Consider the following 26,546-nt stretch of genomic DNA (forward strand, 5'->3'; position numbering starts at 1 on the left):
CATTTAAGAAAATACTTAATCACTCCTGCTGTGACTCTTATGGTTCCTCACGTCATGAAAGTTGGGACCCTGTTTTAAAATGTTGATTAAAAAAAGCATGATAGTTTGTGTATCATTTAAAATCTGTATGTGACTCAAATAGTGCAAAAATAACATATCAAAGGCTGAAACAGTTTTTTTTTTATTATTATAATTTGATGAAAAATATCTGCTCATTTTAAATCTGCTGCAGCAGCACTTTTCAATCAGTCAGTTCAGAGCAGGTTCAGAGACATGTTTCCTGTTTATCAGCTCTTCTCTATCAGCTCTTCTCTAACAACACTCTGTAAACGTTGGGGAACCCAGGAGACCGGGTTCTGGACTTTAAAGTGACATGTTGTCCCAGTCTTGCCTGATAGAGGATTTCAGCTGCTCAACAGTTCAGGGTCTCCTTTGTCGTGTTTTTAGTTTTATGATGCTCCAAATGTTTTCAATGGGGGATGAGTCAGGACTGAAGGCAGGCCAGTTCAGCACCTGGACTCTTCTACTACAGATAGTGGTGGAGCCAGACAGTTTTGACTTGGGTGGCCAAACTGGGGCACTGACTGTTAAGAGGTGGCCAGGCGTGGGAAAACATTATGGGCTTACCCCAAACCTAGTAGGGTTACCTTCAATAATCAAATCTACTTTAACTTCTTTTCATAGAATAATTTAACAAATGTTACAAATTTGTAGATTTCTAATGTTAAGATTAATAATGTAACTCGACAGAGTGTCAACATTTAAATCTGCTGATCTGAACGCTTTAAGGACTCAAAATGAAGATGATTGTCCAAAATCACAGCATCAACAACAATAATATTCAAATCCACAGAAACTACTGTCTCTGATTTAAATAGAAGTAATGCCTCTGAAATGGCAAATGGCCAATCATGTTTAAGAATTTCAGGGTGGCCACTGGGGTGGCCAATCAGTTTTCAGAGGTGTCCATGGCCACCCCTGGTCACCCCCTGGCTCCGCCACTGACTACAGAGTCTTGGTTCTGGTCCTTGTCCCTCTTGTACAGGGGTGTCTCCTGATTGAATCTTTTAATGATATTATGTTCTGTAGATAATGAAATCCACAAACTCTTTGTTACTCTGAGGAACTTTATTCTGAACCTGTTGAACTGTTTGCTCACTCAGTCTATCACAGAGTGCTGAACCTCTTCCCATCTTTCCTTCCATCACAGAAACACAGAGAGCTCCGGAGTGAATATAAAATCTTTATTAAAAGCTGTCACCTGCTTTCTCCAGAACACATCTTATACAAACAGTTATGACTTCACGATTGAACACCGAAATTTATATAACTGAGAAAACAGGTTTGATCTCCATCAGAGGGAAATCTTTACATTCAAGACGTTGTTCATTTGCTTTAAGAGGCGTGGGAATGAGAACATGTTAACTTCATCATGAGATGAAGAGTAGAGAGGTTTACAGAGGGCAGCTCAGAGAGAACAGAGAAGCTTACAGCAGACACATTTTAAAACGTTTTCAAATAAACAATATTTACAGGCTGGTAGGGGAGTTTATAACGCAGGAGTGTGTCCTATCTCAGCCGTGCCTTCATAAAATACAAACTTACAAACATGTTTTTAGAAAAGCAATAAAGAAGCACAAAAAGTGCTTTGTCAAAGTACTGAAATAAAAACATCACATATCACCTCTCTCACTTCATTACTTCATGAGAGGAACAATTAAAATACCTTTTTACACCTGAATCAATTCTTCATAAAACTCTCAGAGGTCTTCAGCCCCGTCTCCTCAGGACACATCTCAGGGTCTGCGGTCGTACTCGCTGATCTTCCTCTTGATGTGTGACAGTTTGGACCGGAGATATTTGCACCTCTTCTTGTTTATCTCGTAATGAGGAGACTGCAGAGGACAGACAATCATCCACATTATTACATGCACCAAACATTTTCATCTCCAGAGGCTGCAAAGAAGTCATGTTTGTTGTTTTAAAGTAAAGAGTTCAAAAAAAGCCTGTCTGTGCTATCTGTCTCAGGCTTTGAGGGACACAGGGAGTCATGATGTCGGCTGTAGAAGCAAATATGTACCAAAAATAAAATGAAAAAACAATTTTGAAAATTAAAATGCATTAACAGAACAACCAACTCTGTCAGCACTAAACACATCTCCCCCTGCTGCTGCCACCTTGTGTCGGCCATCTGTGAATTTGTCCTGTGTTTTTTTCCTTAACATACTGTTGCTTGCTTGTGTTGTCTATTCGTTGTGCTGTCGCTCAGTCTATATGTTGCCTCATTTGATCTGCATGCAGCTAGTTTAATGATTGGTAGTCACTGTCTGATGCAAATGTGTACAGCACTGTTAACTGTTGTCCTGTTGTGTCTGCATGTGTCTTCTTTAATATTTCCTTATTGCTGCTTCCTGATTGTCTTGCTCCATGTATTTTATGTCCATGGACACTTTCTCAAAAACTGTCATATCATGTCCTTATGTAGCTTTTAGTCATTTTTAATCGTATGGTGCTATTTGTACTTTTCTTTTCTTTTCTTTTTTGTTTGTTTGTTTGTTTGTTTGTTTGTGTTTTGGTTTCTCCTCTACCTTCTTACTTTGATTTTATTTTACTCAATTTTATCTTTGTTTAATCATGATTTTTTTAGGGAGCCTTTTTAACATCTGGCAAGGGACTACGGATGTAAACTAGCCTTTTGGCTAACTCTGGCATATTTACAGAAATGTTAATTAATATGCACGGTCCTTTTAAATAATAAATAAATAAATAAACAGAAATGCTTATTCATTTTCCAAATATGGGTGCATTCTGTGACTCATAACTAAAATTAATAAGCATTAATCCTATTTCCATTTTCCCAAACTGTGGAACGATCTTCCTTTAGCCGTCAGACAAGCCCCCTCACTGTCCACTTTTAAAAGTCGTCTTAAAACCCATTTTTATTCCCTGGCTTTCGACTCAGCATGAGACCCTGCTCTTGTTTCAGTGCCTTTTTATTTTTATTTTTATTTTTCAACTTTATTTTATCTTATTGTTCTTATTGATTTTATGATTTTATTGTTTGTTTTTATCCATTATGTTTCTGTACAGCACTTTGTGTCTAACTGCTGTTGTTCTTAAAGTGCTTTATAAATAAAGTTGAGTTGAGTTGAGTTGAGTTAATTTGAATCCTAAACGATGCTAATTATTTCACACAATTAAAATGAAAAAGAAAATGACATTTGCTTTTTAATTTTCAAAAAATGCCCTGTTCCCCTCAGTGCCCATAGCTAACCCAATCGACACCTTCTCTCCTTTGATCCACTGTGGTGGAGGTGCGCTGTCCATGTTACACAACATCAGTTCGATGCTGATATGTTCACCACTGGACAGGATTAAGGCGGCTTGGGAACAGGACTTGGGACACATCTCTGATGACCAATGGGACTCCATTCTTTTATCAATACATAAATCCTCCATCTGTGCTAGACACTGTCTACTTCAATTTAAGGTGGTCCACAGGGCTCACATGTCCAAGGTCAAGCTGTCCAGTATCTACCCTGATATAACTCCCACCTGTGACAAGTGCAATTATAGTGATGCTACGCTGATACACATTTATTGGCTGTGTCCTAAATTGCAGAAATTCTGGCATGACATTTTCCATACTTTATCTACAATATTAAAGAAACATTTAAATCTTCACCCTACCCTTGCCCTGTTTTGGCTGTTGGTGGGGATAACCCTCACCTGACTCCTACAGAACATTGCATGGTCGTCTTTGCCTTACTCTGGGCCAGACGTGCAATCCTGCTAAAATGGAAGGGTGCTGCCCTGCCCACGCTTGACCAGTGGCGTCAGGATGTAATGTCTTGTCTCAAACTCGAGATGTTACGTTTCTCTGTCAGTAGCTCAAAGAGGAAATTCTATGAGACATGGGAACCTTTCTTAGCATACTTTCATGACACCCAAACTAAAACATCATGAGATGAGCTTTAATCCGGCCCTTGGTATAAGAAGTAAGATCTGACTCTGTGTGTGCGCTGCAAACTAACCCTTATATATTACGCCTTCACTTTTTCAGGACAGCTGGGGGTGGGGGGGGAGGGGGGGAAGGGCTATTGCACTTCATCAGGTATCACTGTCACGGAGGCTTGTTCCTCTTACTTGTTCTGCACAATACTGTACCATCTGTGGCAATGTGGAATATTACCGCCCAACCCTGGTGTTTTCTATGTTTTATTGTTTGTTGTATTTTTGTGTGTTGTGTTTTGTATTTTTAGATGTGATGAAAACTCAATAAAGATATTTGAAGTATAGTTAAATTAAATTATTATCATAATTCAAATTAAAAAGAAAATTCGAAATGCGTATTCATTCTAAAAATCCAAAAGCATTTCTATGAATGCATTTTAATTCTCTAATTTGAATTTGAATTTGAATTTTGGTACATATTTGCTTCCATATAGGCTACTAAAGAGTCCAGTAGATGGCGCAGTGGTGAAGGTTTCTTCCCTGATAGCTCATCCTTCTTAAAGCACAACTACCTTGTGTTTGTCTCAAATACATCACACAGTGAAGAAGAGCTGAACTGAATGATTACATCATTAAAGAGATACAAAAAAGAGCTTCAATTAGACAATGAAGACTGATTCAAAGCTCACCTTCTTGAGATTCTTCAGTTTGGTGTATTCGTCCATGGCATCCTGAGTTTACAGAGACAGAGGTCAATCGTTTTCCTCACAGAGGACAGAGTCATACTAACAGGTTAAAACACTGACTGTAGATATACTGGGGTCCCTGAAGGTGATCAGTTATGAACCTGTACGTCTGCTGCAGGGGTCATGACACACTTTATATGCCAGTAATTTTCTTTTGAAGAACTTAAATATCCAGTATGTTAGTTTGGGCTTCATATTTAGCATGATTCCTGAAAACTGGGAAGTTAAATTGGTGTTATCTAAAATTAAAAACAACATTTCCATCAATCATTAGTCTTAAAGGTGACATATCACGCTTTTTTCATCAATATATATTGGTCTAAGAGGTCCCCAAAACATGTCTTTAAAGTTTATGCTCAAAAAAACACTTTGAAATCAGATTTTGGTCTGCCTGAAAAACCCTCTTCTTCAGCAGTCCTCAGAACACTCTGTTTTCCCTCTGACCACGCCCCCTCAGGAAGTGGATGTGCCTCGGCTCTCCAGCACTTTGATCCAATGTTTACGTGTTGGCTGAATATACACGGCTGCTCAGAGATCACGTTACTTCAACCCTCTGAATCTGATCCAGAATCTGATCCTGACGGAGAGGCGCCTGCAGCAGGACCTTTCTGAAGGATTGGTCACAGATTTAGTGTTTCTTGTTGTTTTATTTATCAGTATGTAGACGTGTGTCTTGGTACACAGCTACCAACATGTAGCTATGTGGCTATGCTAACTAGCGCTAGCACTTATCCATGATAAATAAAAATCATCCACTAGATCTTCAAATCTGCAGACGTGGGGAGTAAAACCGATCTCTGCCAGAAAGGCAGCAGGACCTTTTCTGAAGGATTGGTCACAGATTTAGTGTTTCTTGTTGTTTTATTTGTCAGTATGTCGACGTGTGTCTTGGTACACAGCTACAGCTACAGCTACAGCTACAGCTACAGCTACAGCTACAGCTACAGCTACAGCTACAGCTACAGCTACAGCTATGAACATGTAGCTATGTGGCTATGCTAATTAGCGCTAGCACTTATCCATGAGAAATAAAAATCATCCACTAGATCTTCAAATCTGCAGACGTGGGGAGTAAAACCGACCTTTGTGTTTATTAAGACAGCCTACAACTAGCATGCCTCCCTCCTAAGCTCCTTGTTAGCACACATGTGTGCAGGTAATGAAAAACAGAGGAGGGATTCAGTATTATTTTATACAGTCTATGGGCTGAACAAGCTCTGAGCTCTGACTCCGTGACAGACCGGATATTGTTGTTACGTAACAAAAACACTGAAGTCTGAAACGGCTCGTTTCACACACATTTACAGAAAGGCGGAGAAATCAGAACAGGGGCAGAATGGATCTTTTTCATTCTCGGGGGGTTTGTAGACATGCCAGGGACACATATTTCAGGTAAAAAACCATTAAAAAGTCAATTTTGCATGATATGTCACCTTTAGGTGTCAACATATTAACCTGTAAACATTTAGATGGTCTTCAATAATTCTTACGTTGACATTATTCTAAACACAAAAATTATTCCAATCTTAAGGGAGGTCGGACTCACCAGGAACTGAGGACTACCCTGAGGGTGTCGGTCCAGCGCTCGGTCCAGATCTGCCAGGTCCTGGTTTATGCCGTCAATCTCCGCCTGCAGACTCTTGTACTCCTGATGATCCTGATCAAACTCCCGCTTGTAGGTGAGTCGCTCTTGTTCATCCACGATGGAAGGAAACAAACTGCAGACAGAGTCAAATTCATCGTTTGTAAACCAGGTATAGAGAGTAATGCTCTTCAGGGGCTGCATGTCCTGCGTTTAAATCACAAACTACTGCTTTAATTTACTCACACGCTGAAGTCCTCCTCCTCTAGGTCGTCTCCTGACTCCACACCGGGGTCGTAATCCCTCAGTCTGGGCTTCAGGATGCCGACAGAGCTGCTGATTTCCGAGTCTCTGAAAAACAAATATAGATTTACACTTTTTGTTGCAGCCACGTAGAGAACCAGTGAATAAAAACAGGGTCTGCACAGGAGAGCTGGATGTATGGGTTTGATATGTGTATGAGGACGGGGTTGCTGCATGGCTTCAGATCAGAGGGGGTTGAATGATTGTTACGAGGCTGCTAGCATGACTTTTATTAAACTTATAGTGCCCTATTACCCCTCTAGAACACTGTGCTCCCAACATGCAGGCCTGCTGGTCGTACCTAAAGTCTCTAAAAGTAGTATGGGAGGTAGAACCTTCAGTTATCAGGCCCCTCTCCTTTGGAGTCATCTACCAGTCAGGGTCCGGGAGGCAGACACCCTTTCTACTTTTAAGAGTAGGCTTCAAACTTTCCTTTTTGATAAAGCTTATAGTTAGAGCTGGATCAGGCTTGGACCAGCTCTTAGTTATGCCGCTATAGGCTTAGACTGCCGGGGGAACTATCTCACCCCTTTCCCCCATCACTCACTTTAAGTCTTCCTGTCCCATTAAAGTTACTAACCATAGACCTTTCTGGAGTCCCTGAGCTCCCTTGTCTCGTAGGTTCCTCTGAGCTGCCGTAGACGTCCTCCTGCTGTGGACGTTCCAGACTCCAGCTGATACGGACGTGCTGGACTCCAGCGGCAACAGCTACTACTACTCGTCTCATCACTATCACCGCTCCCTCTCTCTCTCATTCTCCTCTATCCCTCTTTCCAGACCCAACTTAGTCGAGGCAGATGTCTGTCTAACATGAGTCTGGTTCTCCTCGAGGTTTCTGCCTGTTAAAGGAAGTTTGTCCTCTCTGCTGTAACTAGCTAAATACTGTGAGGTGCAATGCTCATGGTGGATTAAGGTGGGGTCAGACTGAGTCTTATCCTGTCTTGGTGTTGGGTCTCTGTTCATAATTTGACATAGAGTGGTCTAGACCTGCTCTGTTTGTAAAAGAGTCTTGAGATAACGTTTGTTGTGATTTGGCGCTATACAAATAAAGGTTGATTGAATAAACCAGGTCCCTTTTTGATAAGAGTCATTAAGGTCAGTGAAGTGAGCCCACATGTATGAGTGTTGTGCCCGGTCAGACACCGTCCAGAATGTAAACACCCGGTTACACAACATCAAACCTCCTGACGCCTGAGGACAGACAGGATGGACCAGCTGTGTTTACATGATATCAATGCTTTGGTACCAACCAAACAGGAACCAGGTACCAAAGAAGTACCTGCCTCTGGTGCCAGGAAACAGATCTAAGCGCACTGAGGAGGCTGATTCTAAACAGGGACGTGTGTGTGTGTGATGCTCAGCTCACCCTGGCAAGTAGAGAGGTTTGTTGTTGTCCAGATGGTCCAGGTAGTCTCTGGACCCCCCAACGTGAGGATTAGCATCATTCAGAGGCACCTCTGGGTCACCCGACACATTTTTCACCTGAGGACAGAGACAGGAAACAGTTTTTATCAGAGATGAACAGAAAATGTTTCTATAGATGTTTAGTTTGTTTCTCAAAGTGATGCTGTGAAAGAAATTTTATGTTGTAGATTTTTTAACTCTGTGTTTATACTAAAGGTAAGACTTTTCTTCTGTGGTCCATAAGACGTCTATCAAATCTGAAAATGATGACTTGATCAGACTGAGCTAACAACAAGATAACAAACAAGGCTGCAAGCTAAGAACAGACCGTCTTTATTCATCATTCTGCTGACACGTGCACTCTCATACTAAGCTTCATCATTGTGCTAAGAGCAGCAGGAACATGCATTCATGTTTTACAGTTTAGATGCCGCAGTGATGAGACTTCAAACATGAAGAAAGTAGTTTGGAATCAAAGAAACAAAACACCTGCAGTGAAACACTTCCTCTGTTAAAGCTTCACGAGCAGCCATGAAAACAACCGTGCTACCAGATGACATCTGCCCAATCTCAATGTCCATCCTCACACACTCACTGACTTTGAGGCGCGTTCCCACTTGGTCTGTGAGGGCCAAGGGCTGTCCCACTGTCAAATCATCAAGTGTGTGAGGGACCTCTCTCTGACTTTTTGAGCCCTTTATGCCCCTTTTCCCTAAGTGGGCATCTTTGCAGACTTATGGCTGATTTATACTTCTGCGTCTCCCCTACGCAGCAGGGGCTGACGCGGACATGAGCCCCACATACTTGTGCGTCGGTGGGTCTGTGTCGCGCACAAGTGGCAACCTCCGGTCTAAAAATATGAGTCAATGCGGAAGTGTTAAAAGCTGCAGTTCATGGAGGATCCTCTTGAGGCTGGCTCCGGAAGTACCGGAAGTCACATACACATGAATGGGGAAAAGCTGATCTTTACAGCATTAATAAACATGTTTACAGCCTGGTACAAAAGATGAGTGTAGTCTGAATAGCTCATTTCTCGACGTCCTCTCACTGTGAGGGGGGTGAATTTTTTTCTAATTCGGTAATTTCGAAGATATTGAGATTACCAGTCTTCCAATGAGAGGCACAGCTGCCTGTGGGAACACTGCAGCTGTTGGCTAGGAGGCTCAAAGCCCGCCTCTTTACGTCACTCTGGCTCGACAGAAGCAATATGGCTGCCGCTGCCGATTGGTCTCAAAACAGCTCTTCAGAAACAGATGGGTGACGTCACGGATACTACGTCCATATTTTTTACAGTCTATGGTCGCGCAGCAATTCTCCGCCGAAACGCCTGAGGGCAGTGTGGTCTCTCTGATAGCCGGTCTCCTGCTTCCAGTCCCGCTACGATCTCTGTTTCCTTTTCCACAGAGATTCAGAGCGTGTTCTGTTAATCTACAGCTGATACATGTTGCTGTTTATCATACAGACATGATTACATGAAGAATAGAGAGGAGGAGATGAAATACACGGACGATGTGCGGCCGATGTCCGGGATCCCGGAAGTGTTGTAAATGCGGGAAAGACAAAGCCGCCGAGCGGACCAATCACAGGGCTTGCGGTCCGCGCCGGCTCTACGGGGAGTTACATTTTGGAGGAGGTGCACGTCAGCTACGTGCGTAGACCTCGGCATAGGTACGGGAGCTACGCGGACCCCCGGCGTAGGGTACGCTGTTGATTCAACGCAGAAGTATAAATCAGCCTTTAGTGTAAGGGAATTACCCAGAGTTCATAGCATTGTGATGTTAAACATAGGATTCCTAGGGGAGGCCCGTGGGCATGGAAAGGTAAACGAAAACCGTAACATGAAATTTAAAAAAGTGCAACAGTAAAAAAAAAGCATGAAAGTTACAATGACATTTAAATAAAAGTACAAATATATAAAACAGCCTTAATCTATTTATATTCACACATATGTGTATACAGTATAATTTATATATTTGTAGTTATATAGCCTATTTGTGTATTTTAAATTGTGTGTTTAAGCAGTCTGTACGGTAAGAGCCTGGATCACATGGCAGTCAGTCGTCCCTTAAGCACCTTGAATTTGAGGAAAGTAAAAATTTTGCAAAATAAATTTGCTAAGGTGAGCTGGTGACATCATGCAGGTGACGTGAGAAGTCTCAAAGTGCTGTCTCATTCCAGCTCTACAGTTTGAGCCCTCACAGCCTCCTGTCCTAAACTTTTCAGGTTACGTCAATTAAGTCAAGAAAGGCTCAGGGCTCAGGGCTCAGGGCTCAGGGCTCAGGGCTCAGGGCTCAGGGCTCAGGGCTCAGGGCTCAGGGCTCAGGGCTCAGGGCTCAGGGCTCAGGGCTCAGGGAGGACATTGAGATTGGGCCATCATCACCTGTACTCCTCTGCATCCAGGTAGTAGAGCTTTAAAGAGCATTATGGCAGCAGACATTAACCAGAGCTACAGCTCCAGCTAGTGGAGGGAGGCTGAACTACAGCTCAGACACAACATGTGACGACATTATAGGCCTACAGTAATAACAACATTAATAACTAGTTAAACAGGCTGGTGCTGACCAGGGAAGGGGACATGGTTTATCGTTTAGTGGACTGAACACACATCTCTGGGTAGCAGAAGTCTTTGGATCAGGGTTTCAAATGAAAAAGAGGTGAGTATTTACCTAACAAAGATCCCCTTAATGACGGGGGAGGGATCAATCCAGTGGTTTGGTAGACTAGGTCACACTAAAGATGAACATTTACAGCCTACATTCTGTAATGAGCGCTAAATGATCAGTAAAAACAGCACAGCACTCGTTCCTGTGTTTCTCCTCTACAAGAATGTCTAGCCTGCGGTTCGAGTCAGGTTTACCCGAGGCTGCTCTCGCTCATGTCCTACTTTACGCTTCAGAAACCTGTTCTCTCTGCACCATAAACATTCAGCTGTGTGTGTTTTTCCTCAGGACCGACCGGTTCCTCTGCTTCGGCCTGCATGCCTGAATACCTGTGATACCATCACGACCTGAAGAGGAAGCCCGAGACAATGACTCTCAGTAAACCGCTGAACTGGGCTGGGAAACGTCACTCAGCTGGAATGGGAACTATGGAAGACGTTAAAACTTTCATTGGTGTCAGTGTCCTCAGACTCCAACATGACGGAGCTGAAAACATCAGAGTGGTTTCAAGATCTGTCCAAGATTCAGGATTATATAGAGGGATCAGATTTTACTACACCGCATCCTGACGGCTCAGCCTTACAGACCACACCCAGAAACTACCAATGAAACCATCCTCATCTGCCCCTGACGTACACGCACACACACACACACTAACACACACACTAACACACACTAACACGGCTCTTCTGTCTCAACTTATAGGTCATGTTGTTTCTGCCCCACACAGCAGCTGCTCCTTCAAACTTAAGTATTTTCTCATGGATCCGTTTTCTGGCAAACATCCTGGGACTTCTTCAGGTCTTCAGGTCTTCAGGTCTTCAGGGTGTTTATCACTTGCTTTGCCTTAAAGACTTTGAGGAGGTTCGTTTACAGAACAGCACTGTGAGGCGGCTTAAAAACATAAAGTTTGTTCTAAAACATCAGTTTCACTCTGACCAGACGAGTTTCTGTTTATCAAAGCCAGTATCGATGTTTTACAAAAAGTGTTCCTTAAAGTGTAAAGATGTTTGAGGTCTCATCCTGAACTCGGAGGTGGGAAGTGGTTTTGGATCCAGTGAGAGGTGTTTTAATGCTCTCTTTAGGATGCTCACGGTGGTGTTTGAATGATTTTACATTCTGCCTCCTGCCAGCTCTTATAAGTTTCCTGTCACACCCTCTCTCTGGTCAGCTTCATGTTGTTCTTTCTGCTCTGTACTTTTGATCCTGAACTTATGTATTTATTTATGACTTCACTCAGAGAGGATGGAAGGAGTGAGTGAGTGAGTGAGTGAGTGAGTGAGTGAGTGAGTGAGTGAGTGAGTGAGTGAGGGGGTCAGAACTTGAGGCTGGCTGCAGAAACACCAGAAACCACATACACACCCATTCAAAGAAGACGATCTTCACAGCAGAAATAAACATATTTACAGCCTGGTTCAAAAAACGGCTTGGGTCTACGTAGCTAATTTCTCTATCAGCACACACTGTACGAGGGGTGAATTATTTTCTAACGGTACGGTTCAGAAGATATTAAGATTACAAGCTTTGCCCAAATAAGGGCATGACTGACTTGATTGACAGGTGGGAACACATAGCTGTTAGCTAGGAGGCTCAAACCCCGCCTCTTTATCTCACACTAAGTTAGGTTGAGTTCAGCATTTCCAATATGACTGCCGCCGCCGACTGGGTTCAAAACAGCGCTCAGGAACAGATGGGTGATGTCACGGAGACTACGTCCATTATTTATACAGTCTATTGGTCAGAACCGAACCCGGGACGCCTGCCTCCGTACATGGGGCACACGGCTCAACCACTGAGCTAAACTGGCGCCCCGATCCCAAACCTTTTCACCAACTGTTTAAACTCAAACTCTTTTACTGAGTTAGACAACACAAAAAGTACGACGCTGACATCAGCGACCAATACAGTGGAGAGCAGCCCCTCAACAGCCCCTCCGGTACTTCCGGAGCCAGCCTCAAGCGGATCCTCGATGAATTGCAGTTTTTGGTACTTCTGCATTGGACTCACATTTTTAGACCGGAGGTTGGCGTTTGGTTGGGAACCAGAAGGACACTGAGCTGGTAGCAGGAGAGGCAAGGCACTGAACTTCCAACTGCAGGTGTTGCTGGTCCCTATGAGCCTCCTCACGCTGACATCTGTCCTTCGGTGCATGTGGACTTGGTTCTGTGTGTGCATGTGGACTTGGTTCTGTGTGTGCATGACACTCAGGGCCAGCTGGATAAGCATGTCGCCCCAAACATCCCTTATCCAGCTCCTCCTGGGGTATCTTGAGGCGTACCCAGACAGGATCTCATTCTTACAGCGAGCTCTAGGTCTACCCCGGGTCTCCTTCCAAAAAGGACACACAAGAACCATCTGGAGTGGCTGCTTTTGATGCAGAGGAGTAATGACTGTACTCTGAGCAGAGACGCTCTGCAGAGGAAGCTGTTTGTATCTCAGATCTCATTCCTTCAGTCAGGACCCACAGCTCATGACCCGAGGCGAGGGTTGGAGCGTAGATTGAATGCTTTACCCTCAGGCTCAGCTCCCTCTCGGTTCAGTGAAACGCACACATAACTGCTGATGCTGCACAACGCGTCTGTCAGCCTTCTGATCCTGAATAAGACCCTGAGATACTCCCCTCTTCACCTGAGGCATAAACTCGCTCCCCTCCAAGAAGGAGCAGAACATTAACATTTGTTTTAAAGCAGCTTTGACGATCTCTCAGTTTCCACGGAATTTGAGCGCCCCTCTCTAATTTTAAGAGTAGGCTTCAAACTTTCCTTTTTGATAAACTGGGATCCTATCTCATTGATAGATAGATAGATAGATAGATAGATAGATAGATAGATAGATAGATAGATAGATAGATAGATAGATAGATAGATAGATAGATAGATTATCTGTTATCTGTAGAACTGTTGAAATCTAAAAAGCCTGCGTACACTTAAACCTGCACAGCTGGTGTTTGTAACGTTGACCCAGTTTAAGAGGACCTGTTGGTTTAATCTTGCGTGTACCTGATCTGGATTCAGCTTGATGGATGAAGGTGTGTCATCCTAATCCAGTCTGTAGCTCTAAAGCAAACATTTCACCACACAAAAACACACACACACACACACATGCTGACTCACCCACTCTCCGACGCTGTTGTGCGTACCATCATTGATGACTTTCACTTCCTCCCACAGGATGCGCTCGGGGCCGTAGCGCCTGATCTGGTTGCGGGTCTTCACGGCGAACACCAGCAGGATGATGAGGGCCAAGAACACCAGGAAGCCCAGGACGATGGCGATCGCCTGAGGGGAGAGAAGAACGTTTATACAGTCTGACTACAAAGAGCCCAGATCCCCAAACCCCCAAAACCCAAAACCTCAAAACCCCTAGACCCCGGCGCAGCGTGTCATACCTCCTGAGGTTCCACCACGCAGTAGTGGTACAGGTACTGGTTGAGGAAGATGCCCTGGGCCTGGGTCTGGGTCTGGTACTGGGCGCACAGCTGACGGATCTGACTGTAGTACATGGACCCTGTGGACTGAGCGGTCGGGTTCACGGCCACCAGGTACACGATGGTGGCGATGAGCATGAGTAACGCCAGGATGGCACTGATGGCGATGGCAGCCACGTAGAAGCTTGGCTTCTGTGCCGTGCTGTGCCTCGAAACCACCAGAATGAAGATGATGAGCACAGCAATGAAGGTGATGCCGGAGATGGCGATGATGAAGCCTTTGCCGGCTCTTGGATCCATCTGTGACCCTCCATAACTATAAGAACCAGATCCAGCTCCGACCCCGCCGTACGAGCTGCCGTACGTGCCGCCAAAAGAGCCGCCGTACGAGTTGCCGTAAGATCCGGCGCCGTAAGATCCGGCGCCGTACCCTCCATAACCAGGGATCAGTCCTCCACCCCCCAGACCCATCAGGCCCATGTCGTAGTCCCAGGCCAGCGTGGAGGCCACGCACGCAAACACGGCCACACACATGATGATGATGATGATGGAGAGGATCTTCATCACGCCCGGGGGAGACGACCAGCGGTAGTAGTGCAGTATCTCGTCTCCGGGGTAGTAGAAGGTGCGGTTAGACATGAGCTCGCTGTGTCTGTGTCTGCTGCTTTTACTGCAGGAGAGGAGGAGGAGGAAGAGGAGCAAAGGTTAGGGGGTGCAGAGATTTACATTTTAAAACTCAACATGAGGAGAACATAGAAACTCTCACACTGACAACAATCCACACATGTTGTGGATAGTTTCACTTTCACTGCGTGTCTTTTCACCCAGCAGAGTAAAAGCTTCATCCTGCCTTCACTGATATTTTTACTTAGTGTGCCTTTATTTATTTAAAGCATAAAAACAGATAAACCTGGTGAAATTATATCGCAATAAATAAAGAAATCTGACATCTTTTGATCCAGTTTGTACGATAAACACACGACACACAATGATCCAACATTTCTACACATAGAAACATCACAGAAACATGTAGTCCAGGATAGGGCTGGGCCATAATTTGATAACAATAATTACCGTGATATAATTTTACTCAATATAAATATAACAAATGTTCGATAAAATTACACATATTAAAACCTGTAATTACACCCGCCCACTGGAAAGGGAGGCGGCGCTAATGAACCTTAGACGCTAGTTGCCACCTAATGTTGGACAGAAGAAGAAGAGGGCATTGAATAGCCAATCATGTTGCAGGGTTAGAGGTAGGCGGGGCTTAAAGACGTTCGGGCGGAGTGTAAACACAGCTGAAAGGAGCGACAGCAACACTGAAGAAAACTCAAAACCTACCCGCTCAGAGCAGAGTCGTTAGTATGACACTGTGTCGACTCTGTGTTAACTATTAACAAGGGATGTGGGGTAACGATTCCTCTACTACATCGATGTATCCATTTATATTCCTATGATCCGACTACATCGATCTGTGCTCGGCAAGTTGGCCTTCCAGACGACATATATGGATCTAACATCGTTTTAAAGGTAATAAATTGATTGTATCCATACTAGGAAATAACACATTGGATTTAAGCACGGCAGACTTTATATGGATGTGTTTTTTTTTACACTTTTAATGATAAAGATGTTAAACGTTACTCAATTCAGGCTGCCTGTCTGTGACGTCATCGCCACACGCCAGCAGACAACAAAACATAGCATGGCGGATGGCAGAGGAGAAGCCGGAGAACAAGAAATGATCAAGCCACAATTGCAGTCCAGCGTGTGGAAACACTTTGGCTTTTACAAAGAAGGAGATGTTCTAAATAAGTCGCTCGCTGTTTGTAGGACATGTAAAGGTCAAGTAAAGTTACCACGGCAACACCACAAATTTATCCAACCACCTACTAAGGCGCCATGGGATTCACACAGCGCCGGACGTCCAGGCACCTGCTGCAGCGTTCATCAAGGTAACATCAGCTCTGCAGAAGCCTCAGGCCTCTCCAGCATGTTTAGTCAGAGACGAGGACAAAACTCGGCTCAGGACAAAAACATCATGTCAACAAAAGGAATCTAGGACTGTCCAGTATCAGGGTGTTTATCTCACAGTCCACTGGTTGAATTTTTTGGTTAAATAGTTACTGAATCGATTTCAAGTCACTGAATCGTTTCGGATCGAATCGTTCTAAATGAACCAATATCGTCCTTTAATCGTATCGGCAACCACGAGTCATGATACGAATCAAATCCTTGTTAAAAAGAATCATTACACCCCTACTACTAACTTCATACACTTCATTAAATCTACTTTCAGGATGTGGGTAAAGGAAGAGCACAGAGACAACTTCTGCTGTGAACACCTTTAATGTCCACCACGACCGTAGGACAACTGAACACTGAATAACCGTGATGCATTCACTGCACTGTGGGAAACAACATCACTCTGCCTGTAACCCTTAGCAACCTTAAAGGGGAGAGCACAACTCAAACAATACTCTATAAACTGATACACAGAATAATAATAAATAATAATAATTCATAGAATTTATATAGCGCTTTTCTGAGTACTCAAAGACGCTTTACATAAGATGAAAACTAAAAAAATAAAACATGTAAATAAAACAAAACAGGGACAGAGGTGGGGCGGGGGGAGAATACAGTTTGATATATCTTTGTTGTAAATTTTAATCAAATTATGGAAATGACCTCAACCTGAGAAAAACAAGAATCTACAAACTAAAACTTCACAAAAATCTCATCTTCCATTAAAGACCTGCTTCCTGTTAGCACCGTCAGAAATGATGGATTCAAGAAGTTCATCAGAAACTAAATCCAGATACAAACTAACAAACTGTCTTCAACTTTCACTCAGGAGCAAAAATCTGACTTTACCTTTAAATGAAATAATGATTTAATATTTATCGTGATAATTATCGATACCGACTTAAATATATTACCCTGATAACATCTTTTTTAATATCTCCCAGCTCTAATCCAGGAGTTCTTCCGGCTCTGCTCATGTGAGAGATGATAGATTCACCTGTCATAAGAAAACACATGAGCTCACTGTGATGCTATTTCTTGATGCTGTGTCATAAAGCCATGGTGTTTCCTCGTGTTGGGAGTGTTTGACAGACAGAAGTCATCTCAGCGGAGAGGCAGATCACCTGAGGTTCATCTGTCCTGGTCTTTGTTTTATGCAGAGTCAGTCTGTCGCTCTGATATGAACTCATCCATCACACAAACTGTAAATCAAATCTAATGGTTGAACCCGTTTGCTGCCTCAAACTTAAAGTGATGGTGTCCGTGTTTCTTCCTCTGCTCTATGCTATCCAAGAAAACAAAACAAAACGAATACCTCCCCAGTGCTCAAATCTCCACCCACAAAACACCTGGTGCCAGACCATCCTGTTCAACCACAATGAAAGCTGACACCTCACATCTTCCTCTAACTGAATGACAACGTAGAAAGAAATGTTCAATAATCATGGGACTCTAAAGTGAACAGCTTCAGACATTTGAAGCTTGAATCTCTCAGAGAGGAGACAGAAATTAAAAACTGTCCTCATCTTTGTTGATACCGGGATGGCTGCACAACAAATCACAAATCATTGTAGTGAAACACAGAGAACAGACGTCTGGAGTCACCTCCATACAAAATAAACATGCCTCCTCTCAGCGTGTGCACCTGTGACCTGTTGGCTGCAGGTCTGGGTCTCAGGTTCTTGCTTTCACACTGTGTTGATGCAGTGAGAGGAAGCAGAACTCTGGAGATTTAGGACACATGGAGGCAGAGGAGGCATAGAGCTCCAACGTTCTCAACGCTGCCATAGCCAGACTCCGGACAGACCACCAGAGTGCCCTCTTCCTGGTCTCCAGACAGACCACCAGAGTGCCCTCTTCCTGATCTCCAGACAGACCACCAGAGTGCCCTCTTCCTGATCTCCAGACAGACCACCAGAGTGCCCTCTTCCTGATCTCCAGACAGACCACCAGAGTGCCCTCTTCCTGATCTCCAGACAGACCACCAGAGTGCCCTCTTCCTGATCTCCAGACAGACCACCAGAGTGCCCTCTTCCTGATCTCCAGACAGACCACCAGAGTGCCCTCTTCCTGATCTCCAGACAGACCACCAGAGTGCCCTCTTCCTGATCTCCAGACAGACCACCAGAGTGCCCTCTTCCTGATCTCCAGACAGACCACCAGAGTGCCCTCTTCCTGATCTCCAGACAGACCACCAGAGTGCCCTCTTCCTGATCTCCAGACAGACCACCAGAGTGCCCTCTTCCTGATCTCCAGACAGACCACCAGAGTGCCCTCTTCCTGATCTCCAGACAGACCACCAGAGTGCCCTCTTCCTGATCTCCAGACAGACCACCAGAGTGCCCTCTTCCTGATCTCCAGACAGACCACCAGAGTGCCCTCTTCCTGATCTCCAGACAGACCACCAGAGTGCCCTCTTCCTGATCTCCAGACAGACCACCAGAGTGCCCTCTTCCTGATCTCCAGACAGACCACCAGAGTGCCCTCTTCCTGATCTCCAGACAGACCACCAGAGGGCCCTCTTCCTGATCTCCAGACAGACCACCAGAGTGCCCTCTTCCTCATCTCCAGACAGACCACCAGAGTGCCCTCTTCCTGATCTCCAGACAGACCACCAGAGTGCCCTCTTCCTGATCTCCAGACAGACCACCAGACTGCCCTCTTCCTGATCTCCAGACAGACCACCAGAGTGCCCTTTCCCTGATCTCCAGACAGACCACCAGAGTGCCCTCTTCCTGATCTCCAGACAGACCACCAGAGTGCCCTCTTCCTGATCTCCAGACAGACCACCAGAGTGCCCTCTTCCTGATCTCCAGACAGACCACCAGAGTGCCCTCTTCTTGATCTCCAGACAGACCACCAGAGTGCCCTCTTCCTGATCTCCAGACAGACCACCAGAGTGCCCTCTTCCCGATCTCCAGACAGACCACCAGAGTGCCCTCTTCCTGATCTCCAGAAAGACCACCAGAGTGCCCTCTCCCTGATCTCCAGACAGACCACCAGAGTGCCCTCTCCCTGATCTCCAGACAGACCACCAGAGTGCCCTCTCCCTGATCTCCAGACAGACCACCAGAGTGCCCTCTTCCTGATCTCCAGACAGACCACCAGAGTGCCCTCTTCCTGATCTCCAGACAGACCACCAGAGTGCCCTCTTCCTGAACTCCAGACAGACCACCAGAGTGCCCTCTTCCTGATCTCCAGACAGACCACCAGAGTGCCCTCTTCCTGATCTCCAGACAGACCACCAGAGTGCCCTCTACCTGATCTCCAGACAGACCACCAGAGTGCCCTCTTCCTGATCTCCAGACAGACCACCAGACTGCCCTCTTCCTGATCTCCAGACAGACCACCAGAGTGCCCTCTCCCTGATCTCCAGACAGACCACCAGAGTGTCCTCTCCCTGATCTCCAGACAGACCACCAGAGTGCCCTCTCCCTGATCTCCAGACAGACCACCAGAGTGCCCTCTTCCTGATCTCCAGACAGACCACCAGAGTGCCCTCTTCCTGATCTCCAGACAGACCACCAGAGTGCCCTCTTCCTGATCTCCAGACAGACCACCAGAGTGCCCTCTTCCTGATCTCCAGACAGACCACCAGAGTGCCCTCTACCTGATCTCCAGACAGACCACCAGAGTGCCCTCTACCTGATCTCCAGACAGACCACCAGAGTGCCCTCTTCCTGATCTCCAGACAGACCACCAGAGTGCCCTCTTCCTGAACTCCAGACAGACCACCAGAGGGCCCTCTTCCTGATCTCCAGACAGACCACCAGAGTGCCCTCTTCCTCATCTCCAGACAGACCACCAGAGTGCCCTCTCCCTGATCTCCAGACAGACCACAAGAGTGCCCTCTTCCTGATCTCCAGACAGACCACCAGAGTGCCCTCTTCCTCATCTCCAGACAGACCACCAGAGTGCCCTCTTCCTCATCTCCAGACAGACCACCAGAGTGCCCTCTTCCTCATCTCCAGACAGACCACCAGAGTGCCCTCTCCCTGATCTCCAGACAGACCACCAGAGTGCCCTCTTCCTGATCTCCAGACAGACCACCAGAGTGCCCTCTTCCCGATCTCCAGACAGACCACTAGAGTGCCCTCTTCCTGATCTCCAGACAGACCACCAGAATGCCCTCTTCCTGATCTCCAGACAGAGCACCAGAGTGCCCTCTTCCTGATCTCCAGACAGACCACCAGAGTGCCCTCTTCCTGATCTCCAGACAGACCACCACAGTGCCCTCTTCCTGATCTCCAGACAGACGACCAGAGTGCCCTCTTCCTGATCTCCAGACAGACCACCAGAGTGCCCTCTTCCTGATCTCCAGACAGACCACCAGAGTGCCCTCTTCCTGATCTCCAGACAGACCACCAGAGTGCCCTCTCCCTGATCTCCAGACAGACCACCAGAGTGCCCTCTTCCTGATCTCCAGACAGACCACCAGAGTGCCCTCTTCCTGATTTCCAGACAGACCACCAGAGTGCCCTCTTCCTGATCTCCAGACAGACCACCAGAGTGCCCTCTTCCTGAACTCCAGACAGACCACCAGAGTGCCCTCTTCCTGATCTCCAGACAGACCAACAGAGTGCCCTCTCCCTGATCTCCAGACAGACCACCAGAGTACCCTCTTCCTCATCTCCAGACAGACCACCAGAGTGCCCTCTTCCTGATCTCCAGACAGACCACCAGAGTGCCCTCTCCCTGATCTCCAGACAGACCACCAGAGTGCCCTCTCCCTGATCTCCAGACAGACCACCAGAGTGCCCTCTACCTGATCTCCAGACAGACCACCAGAATGCCCTCTTCCTGATCTCCAGACAGACCACCAGAATGCCCTCCTCCTGATCTCCAGACAGACCACCAGAGTGCCCTCTCCCTGATCTCCAGGGACTTCAACCATGTATTTATTTTCTACAGAGCTTATTATTGTATTTGTATAACTGATTGTTTATAGAGCAACTGTAATGACTGAATTTCCCTCCCTGGGATAAATCAAGTATTTCTGATTCTGATTTATGGCCTACAAAAGAAGTGAGACTGGCCCCTTCAGAAGAACAGCTTGGAGATGGATTAATAATCTCCCTGGGGGATTTAAATTGGCCTGGATGAGGCTTCGTCATGTTTTTGTACTGAGATTGAAACACAAAGTAAACAAGTCAGATTATGAAGTGGAGGATAGCCCATCATAAGATCCAAAGATCAGGGAAGAGTTTAAATATTTTGACTTCATTCTCAAAATGCACAACAGTTTAAAAATCCTCCTCCTTTATGATTTAATATGCATGGACCTAAAAGTCTTCCCTTCAATGACTGTTATATACGTATCTGTGCTGGTACTGTTACAGCACAGCGTGCAAAAATCAAAAGCACATCAGACAAAGACCCAAATGATCCAAATGACCTAGCTGTTATCAGTATTTCTTTAAATCCAATTCAAAATCTCTGCGAGCAGCATGTGGACCATGAGAGCTCAGGTTTCCTCACACGAGGTCTGGACTGTGACACTGTGAGGTGTGGTCACATCATAATCCAGTTCAAAGGGATCTAACAGTGGTTTAGGGTTGCTGCTCCCTTTACGTTGAACAAATGAGAAGAAGACCTGAGCGCTGAGGATCTGGTCTCACTGGATAGGGTCTCAGAGGTAGACTAAAGGAGAGGGAAAGGATTGAACTCACTGTTTGCCGCCATTGTTGAAGTACGGAGGTGTGCTGCGCCTGTTGCTCGGCATGATGAAATGAAACTGGAACTAAACCTGCAAAATAAAAACAGAGAGGTGCTGGTTAAATCATGTTCAGATGTCTCCATGGTGTAAAGAAGCTTTAAAGATGGCACAGCTGGTTAGCATTGTATCAATGAAAGCAGCTCTCCTTCATATAACACAGTATCATCAATCCATCATTCCATCTTACTTCATTTATTTATTATATAGTTCAAATTGCAGTCACTTTTTAAAGTATATACCGTCTTATTTTAAATTATTATAGCTTCACATTAATTATTTATTCAGTTTTCATTGATGGTGGATTATTTCATTATTTATGTAGTTATTAATGAGACCTTATCATATGATGATTTTTAGAAAAACAAAAACTCATGTTTTTGAGTTGTGCCATTTATTCTGACGTGTGCTGCTGACCTCTTGGCCAGGTTGCCCTTGAAAATGAGGTCTTGATCTCAATGGGACTTATCTGGTTAAATAAAGGTTAAATAAAAAAATAAAAAAATAAGAGATTACCTCAGAATATATTTTATTCTGTTTTATTTTTCTGTTTTAGCATCTTCTTGTACTGCTTTAATCTTTTAGTTTTTTATAATGTTAGAAATGTATTTTATTTTCTGTGTTGATTTTTAACATCTTATTTTACCTCCAGTGATTCCTCATTGAGATATCATGACAGCTTTTTAACTTTGACTTATTTTATTAATTTTACTATATTAAATTTACTGAAGCGTATTGCATTCACATCAGAAAAAATAATCTGCTCTGTTTTTCTGAATTAACTCGTTAACTATGTCAGAATTATGAGAAAAGTGTTTTGTTTTTCTGAATTAAAAAACACTCTGCTCTGTTTTTCTCAGAACGGGCCTTACGTCTTAAAAGCTGCAGAGTGCTCAGGCGCCTGTGCAAAGTTGACAAGCTAATCATAATACCATCTATGTTACTTAGAGACACGAGTATCTCCCAATGTCTTAAACCAGGGGTGTCAAACTCATTTCAGTTCAGGGGCCACATACAGCCCAAGTTGATCTGAAGTGGGCCGGACCAGTAAAATCACAACATAACAACCTATAAATAATGACAACTCTAAATTTTCCCTTTGTTTTAGTGCAAAAAAGTACAAGCACATTCTGAAAATGTTCACATTTGATGAACTATCTTTCTACAAAAACTCTTGTATTTTCTGCCATGATGAGTCTCATAGTGGGCCAAATATTTTACTCTTAAAGCCCTGAAACCTGCTGCGAACACACCAAACACACAGGTTACCCATTCACCTGACATCGAGTGTAATGTTTACAGCAAAAGAAAAGATAGATTATAATAATGAAGAAGGTAAAGTTGACTATTTAGTGGATCATCTTATAGTGCTCTATCTTTATGAAGCTCAACCGGATTATGCAAACAGCAAGTAGCCTAATCTATTTCCTCACTTTAAGAAAAAAGTCCCAGGAAAAAAAGCGGCTTTCAGGTGCGCTCTGTCAACAATATAATTTAATGCGACCCGTAGAGGACAAATCTGAAATCGCAGTTACTTTTATTGAAAAATTGCAGTCTTAATGTCTTCTATGTAACCCTTTCATTTTGCAAAGTTATTCCGCGGGCCGGTATGGAACCTCTGGCGGGCCGGTTTTGGCCCGCGGGCCGCATGTTTGACACCCCTGTCTTAAACCCAAAGCAAAATAAACCTGGATTAAACTGAACACTGGGCATGTTAGCTTCCTTGTGTGGCATTGATGTGCTCTTGGGATTTTACTATAGATGTCATTAATTCAGAAAAACAGAGCAGAATTTTTTTTTATTTACAAAAACTGTATCCAAAGATATGAATCTTGTTTTGAATAATCTTTTTAAGAGGAAGCCAGCTTTCAACACTTTGAGATCATTTATTTATTATCAGTTTATCGTATTTATTTCTTGTATTTATCGGATCTTTTTAACTTTTCTTTCTACTCTTACTTATTTTATTTATTTCAATGTATTGAATTTATTTATTATCTTAAGTTTTTTTATTTATAATTACGCCTTTTATTATTTTACTATTTGTGTTGTTTTCTGTCTCTCTGTTCTTTGGGCTGCATACTTGTTTGTATGAAAGGTGCTCTATAAATAAAGTTAAAGGCACTATCAGGGTTCCCACTTTTTTCCAGAGATCATTTTCCAGGACATTTCAAGGACATTTTCAGTGATTATCAAGCTGGTATGACAGTCTAAATTAAGTTCCTAATTTAGTTCCTAAATAATCTAATATGTTCCTCTCAGTGGAAGTCTACATTGAAAGTCTATGGCTATCCATGAAATCATCTCTTACATGCTTAAAAATGATAGCAAATTGATTATAGAATAATGCAACCACAGATGAACAGCACTTCACTTTATTAGTGCAACCAAGTAACAATGATGGGCAACTCTCATCTCAGCTTTCTATTTTCTCAAAAAATATAAAATTAGCTGAGAAAAAAACAAAAGAGCCAGCAAAGGACTCTGGAAGCTGCCTTACTGAAATAAATAAATAATAATAATCAGAGGATCAGTGCATAAATTTACCTAAATAGAACTAAATGACAATAAATGGCCACAAATGTTGAATGGAGATGTGTTTTTTTAACTTTGTCAGGTCGCACGCAGTCATGTTGGAATAATTTTACAGGACAATCTGTGATTTTCCAGGACATTTTACTTGTTCTCCCATTTTCCAGGTGTATTCCAGTACTGAAAAACTAGTCAACTATTTTCCAGGTTTTCCAGGTTTTCCAGGACGCATGGGAACCCTGACTATGAGGAGTTTTTCACCAGCTGAGAAACAGACTGAAACCAACACTGATGCCTCTTTATGACCTTCAAAAGCAAACAAACCATAAACAACAACACTGATACCTTCTCTGTTGTCATTTTTAATGCCTTAAACCACTCAGAGGGGGTAGGTGTCAGACCACATGATTGACATTTGGCTTTAGAAACACCCTTTTTTGGCAAATAATCACATTGAGTGATAAATCTGGCTGTTAAAATACACTAGGGTGAGTTTTGTTGAAAACACTACTTTTTCGCGTACAGAACAAGAGATAAGAGGTATCACTTTGTCCACAAGGGGTCACCAAAACTGATATAAATCAAAAGTTCCTCACAGCAGCTTTAAGTGAGGTTGAGTAGAATTAATCTCATAGGAATCACATAACCATAGCTGTCCTTTGAGCAAATCAAGGAAAACAACAACACAGAGACAACAGAAGATGTGAACAGGTGATGTGACAGTAAGCTAAATCTAAAGCTGTTATCGCTTCATGATCCCAGAGATAATCATTATTCATATCATAAAATTAAGGATACAAATATCAGTAAAACTGAGCAGATAAATTAAAATAAAATAATTGATTAATTAATTAATTAATTAAAATAACCAGTTAAAAATAATAAGATAATAAAGCAACATTTAAATCAATATAACAGTAAAAGTAAGTAATAAAATTGTTAAACCCAACATAAAAGCCAGACTGAATAAAAAGGTTTTTAGTTCACGTTTAAAAGTTAATCTGCTGATAACCTGTGAGGGTTAATGTGGACAGAAAACTACAACATGGTGGATAGAAAACAAACTCTCTCTCTTTCCCTCTCTCTCTCTCTCTCTCTCTCTCTCTCTGCCTCTCTCTCTGCCTCTCTTTGCCTCTCTCTGCCTCTCTCTCTCTCTCTCTCTCTCTCTGCCTCTCTCTGCCTCTCTTTGCCTCTCTCTGCCTCTCTCTCTCTCTCTCTCTCTCTCTCTCTCTCTCTCTCTCTCTCTCTCCCTCCCTCTCTCTGGTCCTCAGGTGTGTTTGTGGTGAAACAAAGCAGCAGCAGGTAGTGGGTGGGGAGATACTAGCACAACAACCGAGACTGCCTGTTTCAAACCCGATCAGCTGATAAGTCTCAGACCGAGAGGGAGATCTGGGTTCGCTGGTTTCACACTGAAACTGAAGACTAGAAGGTCCACCATGAGGATGGATGTAAATATTCTCCTTTTAAAGCCTGATATGACCTCACAGGGTTCATCTTCAGATCCAGAGTTTAAATGATGACAGAAACTCAAAGAGAAGAAGAGGAGAACCATAAAAGCTTTCACAGATATGATCAGACATGTTGAGCTGACCTCTCCTCATGCTTCAGGAGAAAACCCCTGTGAACTCGTTGTATTCCCTCATGAATGCTTTAACCCACTCTTCTTCGGTTAATTTAAAGCTAAAGATGTAAATGAACACGCGCACAGGTGAGTCGACGTGTGTGTCATCCCCTCCCGTCCCCCCCCCCCTGCAGTGTACCTGATGTTTGAAAGGTTTTAAACAGACTCACCTCGATGATGAACCGTGATATCCGGACAGAAGCTGACACTGACTCTCCCGTGATGAACGCAAACAACACACTGCGCGCGTCAAAGCTCAGGTAGTACACAAGGACGCGCCCACAGGTGTGTGCTGGTCACGTGGTCTCCTCCCCCTCCTCCCCCTCCTCCTCCTCAGGTCATACAGGACAAACCTGTCTCTTCCTCTCCTGCTGCAGCTCTCAGAGCAATTAGAAGACAAAGCGAAGACAGGTTTATGGTTCACTCTTCCTCAGCACGGGTCGCTCTGTCACAGCAGGTGAGCAGTTTCAGTGCAGACAGGTGTTTACTGAAGAGGGATGGACAACACTTTCACCAGGTTCCACCTCTTCTATTTATAGTGAGGTGTTCAATCAGGGGTTTTTATTCTCC

The 26,546-nt window shown here is 44.0% G+C and overlaps 1 protein-coding gene across 1 annotated transcript; it reads right to left on the reverse strand.

Annotated features, from left to right (window-relative positions):
• Positions 1-1,229: 1,229 nt before the first annotated feature.
• On the reverse strand, positions 1,230-26,274 carry oclnb (occludin b). The gene is made up of 9 exons (XM_034693067.1): positions 26,147-26,274; positions 21,780-21,856; positions 14,038-14,746; positions 13,763-13,927; positions 7,952-8,067; positions 6,529-6,633; positions 6,247-6,418; positions 4,644-4,685; positions 1,230-1,895 (listed from the first exon to the last, which is right to left on the reverse strand). Exons 2-9 carry the CDS (start codon positions 21,830-21,832, stop codon positions 1,797-1,799), a joined length of 1,461 nt encoding a protein of 486 aa, XP_034548958.1. The 5' UTR covers positions 21,833-21,856; positions 26,147-26,274; the 3' UTR covers positions 1,230-1,796.
• Positions 26,275-26,546: the final 272 nt, after the last annotated feature.

The sequence above is a fragment of the Notolabrus celidotus genome, chromosome 9, assembly GCF_009762535.1.
Source record: "Notolabrus celidotus isolate fNotCel1 chromosome 9, fNotCel1.pri, whole genome shotgun sequence".
Taxonomy (NCBI): domain Eukaryota; kingdom Metazoa; phylum Chordata; class Actinopteri; order Labriformes; family Labridae; genus Notolabrus; species Notolabrus celidotus.